The 13,735-nt window shown below is 42.5% G+C and overlaps 2 protein-coding genes across 5 annotated transcripts in view; one reads left to right on the top strand and one right to left on the bottom strand.

The window, feature by feature from the left end:
* Positions 1 to 9,434, top strand: part of LOC129865546 (E3 ubiquitin/ISG15 ligase TRIM25-like) — a 30,628-nt gene extending 21,194 nt beyond the window's left edge. The window contains exon 11 of the mRNA XM_055938417.1: positions 3 to 9,434. The gene's annotated coding sequence lies outside the window, so the exon portion shown is untranslated. The remainder of the gene's footprint in view (positions 1 to 2) is intronic.
* LOC129865548 (NACHT, LRR and PYD domains-containing protein 1 homolog) lies at positions 7,096 to 13,197 on the bottom strand. Of its 4 annotated transcripts, none has more exons than XM_055938420.1 (9): positions 13,153 to 13,197; positions 12,880 to 12,962; positions 11,801 to 11,838; positions 11,595 to 11,659; positions 11,247 to 11,467; positions 10,878 to 11,137; positions 10,380 to 10,505; positions 10,121 to 10,253; positions 7,096 to 9,835 (listed from the first exon to the last, which is right to left on the bottom strand). In XM_055938420.1, the coding sequence occupies exons 2-9, from the start codon at positions 12,899 to 12,901 to the stop codon at positions 9,543 to 9,545; spliced, it is 1,158 nt and encodes a 385-aa protein (XP_055794395.1). In that variant the 5' UTR covers positions 12,902 to 12,962; positions 13,153 to 13,197; the 3' UTR covers positions 7,096 to 9,542. The 4 variants fall into 4 exon arrangements, with proteins under 4 accessions (XP_055794395.1, XP_055794397.1, XP_055794398.1 ...); XM_055938422.1 differs by lacking the exon at positions 13,153 to 13,197 and adding an exon at positions 12,019 to 12,118 and having other exon boundaries at positions 12,880 to 13,145; XM_055938423.1 differs by lacking the exon at positions 13,153 to 13,197 and adding an exon at positions 12,019 to 12,091 and having other exon boundaries at positions 12,880 to 13,145.
* Between the last annotated feature and the right edge of the window lie 538 nt (positions 13,198 to 13,735).

Raw genomic sequence — 13,735 nt, 5'->3', positions numbered from 1 at the left:
AGACCACCAATGGAGACAATCCCGCAGGTGAAAAAGCCGGATGTGGAGGTCCTGGGCTGGCGAGGTTACACATGGTCTGTGGTTAATTTGGACATTGGAATTCCAAATTCTCTAAAATGATGTTGGAGAAGGCTTATGGTAGAGAACTTAACGTTCAATTAATTATCTGCCAACAGCTCTGGTGGACATTCCTGCAGTCAGCATGCCAATTGCACGCTCCCTCAAAACTTGAGACATCTGTTACATTGTGTTGTGTGACAAAACATTTTAGTTTCCTTTTATTGTCCGCAGCACAAGGTGCACCTGTGTAATGATCATGCTGTTTATTCAGCTTCTTGGTATGCCACAGCTGTCAGGTGGATGGGTTATCTTGGCAAAGGATAAATGCTCACTAACAGGGATGTAAACTTTAAAATAAGCTTTTTGTGTGTATGGAAAACTTCTGAGATCTTTTATTTCAGCTCATGAAACATGGGACCAGCACTTTACATGTTTATATTTTTGTTCAGTATAGAATGACTATAGCCTATAGGTAAAACATTTTATGAGTTTGACTAAGATATATGCAGCTAGGTTACTTGCTACATGAAATTGCTTATCATGTAGCAGTTACAGTAACTTATACTTGGACGTTTTGGGAACATCAACTGTAAAACGCTTCTTGGTGAGAGTGTGCGCATAGATAAATACTACCTGACCAAAGGTCTGTGGACACCTGCTCAAACATCTCATCCCAAAATCATGGGCATTAATATGGGGTTGGTCCATGATGTTGGAACATTGCTGCTGGGACTTGCTTCCATTCAGCCACAAGCATTAGTGATGTTGGGCGATTAGGCGTGGCTCTCAGTCGGTGTTCCAATTCATTCCAAACGTGTTTGATGGGGTTGAGGTCAGCCACAGACCATTATCCCTCCACCAAACTTTACAGTTGGCACTGCATTGGGGCAGGTAGCGTTCTCCTGGCATCTGCCAAACCCAGATTGAGGGGCGTTCTACAAGTCTCCAAATCCGGGCGTGAAATTTCAGTCGCTGATTAATAACATTTGCCCTTGTACTTCAAGATTGAAAAATATAATAACATAATGTCATGGACCGAGCTAGCCATTAACGTCCCTTAATGCTCAAAGACAGATTCAATGGCATAGCGTATTCGACTGAATGATTAGCTAATAAATAATGAATAATAAGCATGTGCTTTTACCTGAGACTACTAATGAAAATATAACAACTTCAAATACCGAGCTAGTAACATTAAGTAGTCTAGGTTAACTTAACTGAACTTTAATTGAGGGAATTCAGCAGAGTTCTCTGAGACATTTACAACTGAAACAATTGAAACTCTGAAAATAAATACATGGGAAAATGTTACCAAACATGATAATAATAGGCCTGCATTCCAGTAGGCAGCTAACTGTAAAATTACACTTTCCATCCTTACCTCGGAAGGTCACTGTCTCTTCGCTGATTGCCTGTGAGTGAGACAACGCTAACTAGCCAATTGGAGCGTAGTAGAACGCATAGTTTTGGCTTAACTGCGTTGGGAAAAAGACGCACCTTGTCCTACATGCTGACCACACTGCTCGCGTTGCAAAATAAATGTACACATACATGTTATTCAATCATTGTACCCACACTGCTCGCATGCGCCAACGAGCGTCTGCGTTGCCAAGCACTAAAATAGAAGTTGCTTCTATTTGTGATGCCGACCGCGATGCAAGTCCTGCCTCTCCCATCTCCTCATTGGCTTTTAGAAGCATATGCCATCTCCTCATTGGTTATACCCACGTGGGTGATTGAAAGATGAACTGAGGACGGTTGGTCGGTTGTGGTAAAACACCTTATTATGAAAGTTAGATGCCAATCGCCATATAAAGTCCAAAGAAGAAAAAGCCTTGGACGAGAGATGACTAGAAACTATTTGGTTGACCGAGGGTATGTTTGGCGGCGTGAGTGAAGGAGGCTTTGTTGCGAAATAGGAAGCCGATTGTAGATGTTTAATATGATTCTGGAAGGAGAGTTTACAGTCTAGCCAGACCTAGTGTCGTGTCTTTGGCTATGCCGGATTAAGTGACATGACATGCTATTCTCTAAAATCCTTTCTCCGTAATAAATATTACTTGATTGAGCTAATCATGTAAATGTAATTAACTAGAAAGTCGGGCACCACGAAATAATATTTATAGAGCTGTTATCTTCCGAATTAACTCTTAATGACATAGTAATATTTTACATCAATAGCAGTCAATATTAATCGGCACCTTAATTCAGTCACATCTGAAAGTTGTAAATTCTTCACAAACCCTGGCTAACAAGTTGAATCAACAATACAAAATTGGGTTTAATTATTTATTTACTAAATACCTAACTAATCACACAGAATTACATATACACAGAATGAATCATACCTTGATTACAAATTACGTCATAAAGGAAAACGTCCCTAGCGGACGGAACAGATATGACAGCTGGTTACACAAAAGAAAAGGGGGCTGGGTTTGAGTGAAAGAGCGGGAAGACTTGAGGAACAAAGGGAGAAAAGCCATGCTATCGTAAATACAGTATCTTATGCATTCCAAATTACCGCCCATTTGGAAAAGGAAAATGCAATAAATATTTACTCTGAGCTGCGCTTTGGTAAGTTGGTGGTAGATGGAAAGCCGTGTTGCCCAACCGAGTCCTTTGTCCTTTGAAGAATGTATCTGGTGGTAAATTGGATACGTTGTAGTAACGTCGATGTTTGGTAGACGGGATACTCTGTCTGTTCTTTCCTAGCCCACGTTTGCAGCTGCTGCTAACTCAACGGCTAGGAGGTATCACTTCTGTAGTGAATAAGAGTTCAAAGTTCATACCATTCGCAACCAAAGCTCACGCTGAGGTAGGCTTAGTTCTGTAGATGACATGTTAGTCCTTTTAACGCAGAGGCTGCAGACCTCACGTACTTGGAACAGGAGGTTATATTTTCGTCAAGGCTTTATATAGTGGAGCGAGAAGGGTGTGTTTGAAAAGTTTTATAACCCATGTCTCTTCACAGGGGCGGGCCACTGATTTAGCAGAGCCCTAACCTTATGAAAACCCAAATCTCTCATTTGGAAGCTAAAATTACATTTCATCTCTTCACCAATAATTTTATATTCAAACATTTAAATTGAACAACAATTGTGACTCCGATAACTACAATGTGCAGACTTTCCACTGTAGAGTTTGTCATCCTATCATTGATGAGAATGTCTCAGATGACAACCGAACTGACATCATATTCATTAAGTACCACCGCATATGTTCAATTGGTCGGATTACCAGAATATAGTTAATTTCCCCCCACCTTCTGATGTTCCCAGAATCTCTATGTTAACCAAAGGATTTTCAAATGTCACATCAGTAGGGTAGAGAGAGGAAAAAGGGGGGGAGAGGTATTTATGACTGTCATAAACCTACCCCCAGGCCAACGTCATGACACTAGGTATTTGTAGTTGTCCACATATTCTAAATCAGAACTGTCCAGAGTAGTGATGCTTAATTAATAACTTCTTATGGCTGCAATCCTGTTAACGGGATCGATATGACAACAGCCAGTGAAAGTGCAGGGCGCCAAATTCAAACAACAGAAATCTCATAATTAAAATTAAAAGGTAATCTTGTTGTTAATCCCACCAAAGTGTCCGATTTCAAGTAGGCTTTTCATCGAAAACACCACAAACGATTATGTTAGGTCACCACCAACGCAAAGAAATATTCAGCCATTTTTCCAGCCAAAGAGAGGAGTCACAAAAAGCACAAAGAGATAAAATTCATCACTAACCTTTGATGATCCTCATCAGATGACACTCATAGGACTTCATATTACACAATACATATGTCTTGTTCGATTAAGTTCATATTTATATCCAAAAACCTCAGTTTACATTGGCGCCATGTTCAGAAATGCCTCCAAAATATCCGGAGAAATTGCAGAGAGCCACGTCAAATAACAGAAATACTCATCATAAACTTTGATGAAAGATACATGTTTTACATAGAATTAAAGATAAACTTGTTCTTAATGCAACCGCTGTGTCAGATTTCAAAAAGCTTTACGGCAAAACACAATATTCAATAATCTGAAAACAGCGTTCAGCCACACAAGCAAGCCATACAGTTACCCGCCCAAATTGTGCAGTCAACAAAACTCGGTAATGTAATGTCCATCATTTATGTCCAAATAGCTATTTTTGTTGCGTGTTTGGTATACAAATCTAACGTCAGGGAAGCGCGTTCACTAAAACCTGACGAAATGTCCAAAAGTTCTGTAACAGTCCGTAGAAACATGTCAAACGATGTATTGAATCAATCTTTAGAATGTTTTTAACATAAATCTTGAATAACGTTCCAACCGGCGAATTACATTGACTTCAGATGAGCGATGGAACGGAGCTCTCTCATGTGAACGCGCATGGTCAAAGAATGGTCACCTCATGGCAGACCTGACTAATTCTCCTCTCATCCGGCCCCCCTTCACAGTAGAGTGATCAGACAAAGTTCTACAGACTGTTGACATCTAGTGGAAGCTGTAGGAAGTGAAAACTCATCCATATCTCGCTGTGATTTCAATGGGAGCTTGGTTGAAGATCTCAGGACCCATGCCAAATCTTTTTAGTTTCCTGAGGGGGAATAGGCTTTGTCGTGCCCTCTTCACAACTGTCTTGGTGTGTTTGGACCAATCTAGTTTGTTGTTGATGTGGACACCAAGGAATTTGAAGCTCTCAACCTGCTCCACTACAGCCCCGTCGAAGAGAATGGGGACGTGCTCGGTGCTCCTTTTCCTGTAGTCCACAATCATCTCCTTAGTCTTGGTTACGTTGAGGGATAGGTTGTTATTCTGGCACCACCCAGCCAGGTCTCTGACCTCCTCCCTATAGGCTGTCTTGTCGGTGATCAGGCCTACCACTGTTGTGTCGTCAGCAAACTTGATGGTGTTGGAGTCGTGCCTGGCCATGCAGTCGTGGGTGAACAGGGAGTACAGGAGGGGATTGAGCACGCACCCCTGGGGAGCTCCAGTGTTGAGGATCAGCGTGGCAGATGTGTTGCTACCTACCCTCACCACCTGGGGGTGGCCTGTCAGGAAGTCCAGGATCTAGTTGCAGAGGGAGGTGTTTAGTCTCAGGTTCCTTAGCTTGGTGATGAGCTTTCAGGGTACTATGGTGTTGAACGCTGAGCTGTAGTCAATGGACAGCATTCTCATATAGGTGTTCCTTTTGTCCAGGTGGGAAAGGGCAGTGTGGAGTGCAATAGAGATTGCATCATCTGTGGATCTGTTTGGGCGGTATGCAAATTGGAGTGGGTCTAGGGTTTCTGGGATAATGGTGTTGATGTGAGCCATTACCAGCCTTTCAAAGCACTTCATGGCTACGGACGTGAGTGCTACGAGTCTGTAGTCATTTAGGCAGGTTGCCTTTTATGTTCTTGGGCACAGGGACTATGGTGGTCTGCTTGAAGCATGTTGGTATTACAGACTCAATCAGGGACATGTTGAAAATGTCAGTGAAGACACCTGCCAGTTGGTCAGCACATGCCCGGAGCACACGTCCTGGTAATCCGTCTGGCCCTGTTGACCTGTTTAAAGGTCTTACTCACGTCGGCTACGGAGTGCGTGATCACACAGTCGTCCGGAACAGCTGATGCTCTCATGCATGCCTCAGTGTTGCTTGCTTCGAAGCGATTTAGCTCGTCTGGTAGGCTCGTGTCACTGGGCAGCTCGCGGCTGTGCTTCCCTTTGTAGTCTGTAATAGTTTGCAAGCCCTGCCACATCCGACGAGCATCGGAGCCGGTGTAGTATGATTCAATCTTAGCCCTGTATTGACGCTTTGCCTGTTTGATGTATCAGTCTTTCCGCAACAAAGCCATCCTTATGTGTGAGAGTACGTGTGCATGATAGTGGAATAAAATGTCATAGTTTCCTTTTTCATGATCACAATCTTGTGAAGACCGAACCCTCCAAGATCCCCCCACAGTTCCCCAATAGCTGTCCCTCAACCATTCGCTTTTTTTTTGCCAATCGACTCATTCACAGGACGCCTGCTATATTCCACTTTATCAAGCGGTAGCCGTGCTACTGCCTTTCTGGTGGCCGTTTTCCTCACAGCTCACCCGCCCTTCTCCCGACCGGCGACACTAAAGCTGCCAGTCGAAAGCAAGACGCTTTTTCGTAGCTGTTAAGTAGATTCCCAAATGCCTAATAAAAACAAGTCATTACATTTACATTTAAGTCATTTAGCAGACGCTCTTATCCAGAGCGACTTACAAATTGGTGCATTCACCTTATGATATCCAGTGGAACAGCCACTTTACAATAGTGCATCTAAATCTTTTAAGGGGGGGGTTAGAAGGATTACTTTATCCTATTCTAGGTATTCCTTAAAGAGGTGGGGTTTCAGGTGTCTCCGGAAGGTGGTGATTGACTCCGCTGACCTGGCATCGTGAGGGAGTTTGTTCCACCATTGGGGTGCCAGAGCAGCGAACAGTTTTGACTGGGCTGAGCGGGAACTGTACTTCCTCAGAGGTAGGGAGGCGAGCAGGCCAGAGGTGGATGAACGCAGTGCCCTTGTTTGGGTGTAGGGCCTGATCAGAGCCTGAAGGTACGGAGGTGCCGTTCCCCTCACAGCTCCGTAGGCAAGCACCATGGTCTTGTAGCGGATGCGAGCTTCAACTGGAAGCCAGTGGAGAGAGCGGAGGAGCGGGGTGACGTGAGAGAACTTGGGAAGGTTGAACACCAGACGGGCTGCGGCGTTCTGGATGAGTTGTAGGGGTTTAATGGCACAGGCAGGGAGCCCAGCCAACAGCGAGTTGCAGTAATCCAGACGGGAGATGACAAGTGCCTGGATTAGTGCCTGTGTGAGGTAGGGTTGTACTCTGCGAATGTTGTAGAGCATGAACCTACAGGAACGGGCCACCGCCTTGATGTTAGTTACGAAATTGTGTAGTAATGCAAATAGGAAATGTCTATTCACCAGAAGACATGTCCCAAAACTCTGCTCATCCAGTGGCGGTTCTAGCTTGTATGACTCCTTGGGCGAACCCCCCCTTCAGCCCCCCCCCCCACCCCCCAAAAAAGCACCATTCTGCACTAACTGTATTTTTATTCAGACATTTGGAACAACAAAAATAATCATAACATTTAAAACTATATAAATATTAAAACATACAAATCTGTTGATTTGGCACTTGAGCATCAATACATGACCCATCCCCCAACACTGTCAACCAAGAGTCAAGACTAAACCAATTCACCTTGGGTGTGCAGACTGGTTTTATATTATTCTTAACGATTTTGCACAAACCAGTAAAAAATGCAACAATATGCCTGTGAAACTATACATTCACAGTATTATGAATGAATTGTGGTTTATTTGGTAGTGTGACCGATTTTACTAATTGCATTAGTACTGTACAAATTTAGATGTGCGCTGTTTGATAGATACCCCCGCTCCCCCTTACATCGGGCTTCCAGTGGGGAGACCTGAGGTCAACCTATCCCCACCCCCATCTCATACTTTTGAGTGGGAGACCTTCCCAATCTGCCCAGCTCATAAACTAGGATCAGGGCGCCCACTCTGACAAGGTTAATTGACCCACAGTCCCACACCGTGACATATCTTTGACGTGATGTGCAGATGAATGATAGAAAACCGATCGCGCAAATGTCACCATTCCAACTTTTTTTGTGCGGCTGCCCATGTCGCCTATACCTAAATTCGCCACTGTGCTCATCACTACTCAAATGACAAAATCATCAGTACTGACTTACCACTCATGTAAATTAGTAAAACCCCCAGGTTATGTACCCCCTACTTCTAAAACCAAAGTTGTGCCCCTGTATATTTACAGTTGAAGTCAGAAGTTTACATACACCTTAGCCAAATACAATTCCTGACATTTAATCTGAGTAAAAATTCCATGTTTTAGGTCAGTTAGGATCACCACTTTATTTTAGGAATGTGAAATGTCAGAATAATAGTAGATATTTCAGCTTTTATTATTTCATCACATTCCCAGTGGGTCAAAAGTTTACATACACTCAATTAGTATTTGGTAGCATTGCCTTTTAATTGTTTAACTTGGGTCAAACGTTTCGGGGAGCCTTCCACAATAAGTTGGGTGAATTTTGGTCCATTCCTCCTGACAGAGCTGGTGTAACTGAGTCAGGTTTGTAGGCCTCCTTGCTCGCACACGATTTTTCAGTTCTGCCTACACATTTTCAACAGGATTGAGGTCAGGGTGTTGTGATGGCCACTCCAATACCTTGACTTTGTTGTCCTTAAGCCATTTTGCCACAACTTTGGAAGTATGCTTGGGGTCATTGTTCATTTGGAAGACCCATTTGCGACCAAGCTTTAACTTCCTGACTGATGTCTCGAGATGTTGCTTCAATATATCCACATAATTTTCGTTCCTCATGATGCCATCTATTTTGTGAAGTACACCAGTCCCTCCTGCAGCAAAGCACCCCCACAACATGATGCTGCCACCCCCGTGCTTCACGGTTGGGATGGTGTTCTTCGGCTTGCAAGCCTCCCCCTTTTTCCTCCAAACATAATGATGGTCATTATGGCAAAACAGTTCTATTTTTGTTTCATCAGACCAGAGTATATTTCTCCAAAAAGTACGATCTTTGTCCCCATGTGCAGTTGCAAACTGTAGTCTGGCTTTTTTATGGCGGTTTTGAAGCAGTGGCTTCTTCCTTGCTGAGCGGCCTTTCAGGTTATGTGGATATAGATACGTTTGTACCGGTTGCCTCCGGCATCTATACAAGGTCCTTTGCTGTTGTTCTGGGATTGATTTGCCCTTTTCGCACCAAAGTACGTTCATCTTTAGGAGACAGAACACATCTCCTTCCTGAGCAGTATGACGGCTGCGTGGTCCCATGGTGTTTATACTTGCGTACTATTTTTTGTACAGATAAACGTGCTACCTTCAGGCGCTTGGAAATTAATCACAAGGATGAACCAGATTTGTGGAGGTTTACAATTTTTTTTTCTGAGGTCTTGGCTGATTTCTTTTGATTTTCCAATGATGTCAAGCAAAGAGGCACTGAGTTTGAAGGTAGGCCTTGAAATAGATCCACAGGTACACCTCCAATTGACGTCAATTAGCCTATCAGAAGCTTCTAAAGCCATGACATTTTCGGGAATTTTGCAAGCTGTTTAAAGGCGCAGTCAATTTAGTGTATGTAAACTTCTGACCCACTGGAATTGTGATACAGTGAATTATAAGTGAAATATTCTGTCTGTAAACAATTGTTGGAAAAATGACTTGTGTCATGCACAAAGTAGATGTCCTAACCGACTTGCCAAAACTATAGTTTGTTAACAAGAAATTTGTGGAGTGGTTGAAAAACGAGTTAATGACTCCAACTGTACATGTGTAAAAAAATTTAAAAAAAATGATAAAAAAATTATGATACGATGCACCTTTTATAAAGAAATAAAACAAAGCGCAACTGACATCATTCATGCCATTTCCCCTAAAATAAACTTCAAATGTTCCCCTTTCACCAACCTAGCTCATCATTCCTGCTTCAGGTGATTGATTAGGTATGGCTCCAGCTCTGTCAGGATCTCTAAGAACCGATCTTTGCATTCGGAGCCACATCCTTTTAAGGGCCCATCAAAGAGCTCCCTCATCTTTTTCTGGTTATTTCTTTCAGCTATCATGTCATTGTAGCCATCAGCAGTAATGACTCCACTCTTCAGGAGTCTGTCCAAGATGGAATCGACCTGACTCACTCTGTCAATCAGGGCTGTCTGGTGGAGGTCCACAAAGTGCTGGTCTGATGTCAAGATGGGACCCCTGTATTCAGCTATAAAGGAAACTGATACAATTAGTTTGCCTTTACTTATGACCATTAAACACATTTCTAGGACGGGATTCAATCAATGGCGCAGTATTGGCAAGTGCATTACAGTTGACTTTTAAAATGTAGTTTATGATTGAGCCGATATCAGCAGTGTTTACCATGAATGTAAAGGAATATGCCTTTTAAAATGTGCATTGTCTGTAGTGCAGCGTGCAACTCGCCTGAGGAATCCCGGCTTTAAACAATATTTGACATTTATGGTTACTAAGCCAATGGATCTTTTCTGACCTTCTCGTATTTCGTGGTTCCATATGGTTTGTTTACGACTTTTACAGCTTAGGTTCAGACTGAAGTCAGAATCTGCGTCTCCTATAAACACCTCAAAGAAGTTTGGTGGGTCAACATGTGCGAGCTCCAATCTCTGAGACAATAGATAGATAGTGTTAGACTAACAGACATTGAAATTAGTCATTCTTCTTGGGGGGGTGTTCTGGGAATGTGCAATGTTTTGGATTTCATTAATGTTCTATACAAGTTCAAACCGTACACGAGGGTTAACATCAGAAGGACAGGATGTTGTGAGGTAGAAATCACTAGTCAACCATTGTGACTTCTCTGGTCTTGGTTTTAGGATCCTTGTGGATCCATGACACTTCTCCTGTTTCTCCACTACCTGTAGAACAAGCAAACATATCCATCACTGTGTATTGCACTGTATACTTCCAATTACCATTTGTTCTCAACATTGTTTGACAAGAAAAAGGAAAAACTATAACATGGTTGCTAAGTGTCATAAAAAAATCCAAGTCCAGGTCCAGGTTTGAAAGTTGATAAACCTTTAAATGTGTGGGCTAAGTCATTAAAATACACCATGTCTTGGCTAACGCTTTCATCAGGGTGCCTGATTGTTTTACGTTTGTCTGATCTGGAGTGTTCAGATTTTTTTTTAAGTCAATGAAAATTGTTGCTGAGGACCATCCTGGTTGAATAAATACCGTATATGGAAGTAACAATGAAGAAGAGGAACATAGTTAGCCTTTATAACCTGTGTTAGTGCAGGATCACATGGCATCAGATAAGCATGTAGCGTGAGGTGTGCTGTCCTGGCTCGGTAGATCTGCAAGTCACAGTGCACGGAACACCCTAATGCCTGCAGGATAACACCTCTCAGAGAGAAAGATGGATGGAGAATCTTGACGTGGAAGCGGGTGACCTTATCCACTTGTTCTATGGACACACCACAGTCTTCTACATGAAGAACTCTCACTTTCTGCTTTATAGAGGGATCATAACGATCTCCAACCCCTAAAATGGACAGAAACCAGAACATTTACATTATCAGTTTGAATAAGATGTATTGAGAATTCCCAGGTAAATAAAACAATGTTTTGTCCAGTATAGCTGATATCCTTACGTGCACCAAAACAGAGAAAATGTGGCAGATGCACTTCTTTCAGTTTTCCTTCAATGATTTTGATGTCCAGTAGGGGGCCTCCTTGCCTGTACCCCATGCTTTGTAGCACTGCCCTGTGAGGATCCCAAGAGCTGAAGTGGTACAGAAGTGTGACTTTGCGCTCACATACCCAGCGCAGCCCTGATATTCTGCACTCATAACGTCCTGCGATAGATTCAAGTCTAGAAGAAGGGAATGCAAATTAGGTAACCAAAATATTAAATAAACTGAATCATCTGTTGATCAGGATTTGTTTGTGACAGGTGCTAATTATTGAGGTAGAGCGGAAAGTAAGTCCAAGGTGTTTACCTGTAGATTGAAATCTCATTTTCTGTAGACACTAACGGCTCAAGCGCAATCCAAATTTCTGCGGTCTGTTCAGGATTGAGCCAACCAAATATGGTAAAACCTTCAGATTAATCTTTCAAAAATATTTGGCAATTATTGTAACAGTTATGAGCCTCGTGTAAAATAAGTAGATTCTTCATAATAATATCAAAATTTTGTCCTCTCACCTTAAGATGGCTGCAACTCAAGCATTCCATCAGGGTATCTGAAGTCAAGTCACATAATAAATAATAAGTAAAGGAATTAAATAACCAGATAATGCATGTATCTATCAAGTAAGAGAGTGGTTCTAGGAATGAACCCATCCATGAATAAACCATAAAAATCGACCATCCAGATATTATAATGTACTTAAAGTTTGATTAGCTTTATTATCATCAAGCACCTCAGCCACCCGAGCCACGGCCTGTTCTCGCCTTCTGGATGGTAGCGGGGTGGTCAGTACAGGTGCATCAAAGCTGAAACGGGGGGACTGCCATCTTGAGCTGATAAAACAACTTCTATCTCAAAGCCATCATACTTTCAAATAGTCCCCACTAGCTGGCCTCCACCCAGTACAGCACCCTGCCCTGAACTTTAGTCGCTGTCACTAGCCAGCTACCACCCCGTTACTCAACCTTGCACCTTAGAGGCTGTTGCCCTATATACAGTGCATTTGGAAAGTATTCAGACCCCTTGACGTTTTCCACATTTTGTTTTGTTACAGCAATGGAGATTGCATTGCTGTGTGCTTGATTTTATACACCTGTCAGCAACGAGTGTGGCTGCAATAGCCGATTCCACTAATTTAGATGACATTGCTCATCTAAATATTTCTTTCTTTCTTAATTCAAACATGTATATGTGACCAATAAAATGTGATTTGATTTATCTTCACATTGCTTTAGACACACTTACTTCTGGGAAGTCAACCACCTTTGTGGAAATTAATGTTTGTACTAAGTTCTTTACTTGCTTTAATAGTACATCAAATGTACTTTATAAAAGCCCTTTTTACATCAGCATAAAGTGCTTTACAGATTGGGTAGCCTATCTGAAACTCCAAAGAGCAAGCAATGCTGGTGCGGAAGCAAGTTACTTGGCTACAAAAACTCCCGTCAAGGCAGGAACCTAGGAAGAAAGCAAGGCTCTTCTCTCTGTGCCTGGTGTATTTATTTATGCCCACACTTTTTAAGCACATAGTCACCCTACAATGAAATAGCAAGAGTAGGCCTACCGCACAGAAGGGTATCGGCATAACACTCACCTTGTTGTTGTAACGTGGCCATTTTCTGTCAGATACAGTTTACATGGATAATGACGTCAGCTGCCTGCTTCTGTCTGGTTCAACTGTAATTCACAACAGGACGTCGAGTGCTAGTTTACTTTCCACAAATGCAGTCTTATTTTGACCTCTCAACCTGTGTTATTTTCTCCCTGTAACATCCACTAAATGTATGTACAATAACAAATAACACTCTCTCAGAAAAAGAAGAGAATGAAAAATAGAAGACTTTCCTGGAAGTGAGAAAGTACGTACCTAGTGAGAAGGCTGGAACGCCCTATCGATGTAAACTGAGCCACAATAGCGATTAGCCACACTAGTGGAATCAACGGTTGGCCTTCAAGATAAAAGTTCCCGCATTGAAACTAATGCAAACCAATACATATAGTGGAATCACGTCATTTGGACTAGATAATGCTACATATGGTTGGAATGTTGTTATATCAATTCAACAAAAGACAATAATGATCTAATTTGACCCCAAAAAAGCTACATCGCACTGTGGATGTGTTAAGACTTCAGAATTGCATTGGGGGCGTACTTATATGCACTCGACAGCCTTACCTATGGATTGTGCACCCAAGAAATGGTGTATCATCCTACTCAGTGACACTCACACAGAGGCATCCTGCCCATAGGGTGCATGCCTCTGGTGCAGCTTGTATTTGCCTCTGGTGCAGCTTGCATTCAGAGGTCCCATGTAGAGCTCCCTCATCTGGTCCTGTCTGGGGCTTTCGGCCAGCACTGTAGTTTCTCCAAGATGGGCTTGGCACACTCTCTGGATCAGGGCCACAAAGTGCCAGTCTGAAGTAAAAATGGGACAATGCACAAGCCTAAC

Source organism: Salvelinus fontinalis, chromosome 11 (assembly GCF_029448725.1).
Source record: "Salvelinus fontinalis isolate EN_2023a chromosome 11, ASM2944872v1, whole genome shotgun sequence".
Lineage (NCBI taxonomy): Eukaryota > Metazoa > Chordata > Actinopteri > Salmoniformes > Salmonidae > Salvelinus > Salvelinus fontinalis.
This window is presented reverse-complemented; position numbering and strand designations above follow the sequence as displayed.

Excerpts from the sequence above, each read along its gene's own strand:
- LOC129865548 (XM_055938420.1), bottom strand. The coding sequence starts at position 12,901 with ATGGCCACGTTACAACAACAAG. Across the intron at positions 10,506-10,877 it reads GTGATCCTGCACTAACACAG|GTAGTGGAGAAACAGGAGAA; the intron begins GTTATAAAGGCT and ends CTTGTTCTACAG. Across the intron at positions 10,254-10,379 it reads CTTCTGATGTTAACCCTCGT|AGATTGGAGCTCGCACATGT; the intron begins GTACGGTTTGAA and ends CTATTGTCTCAG.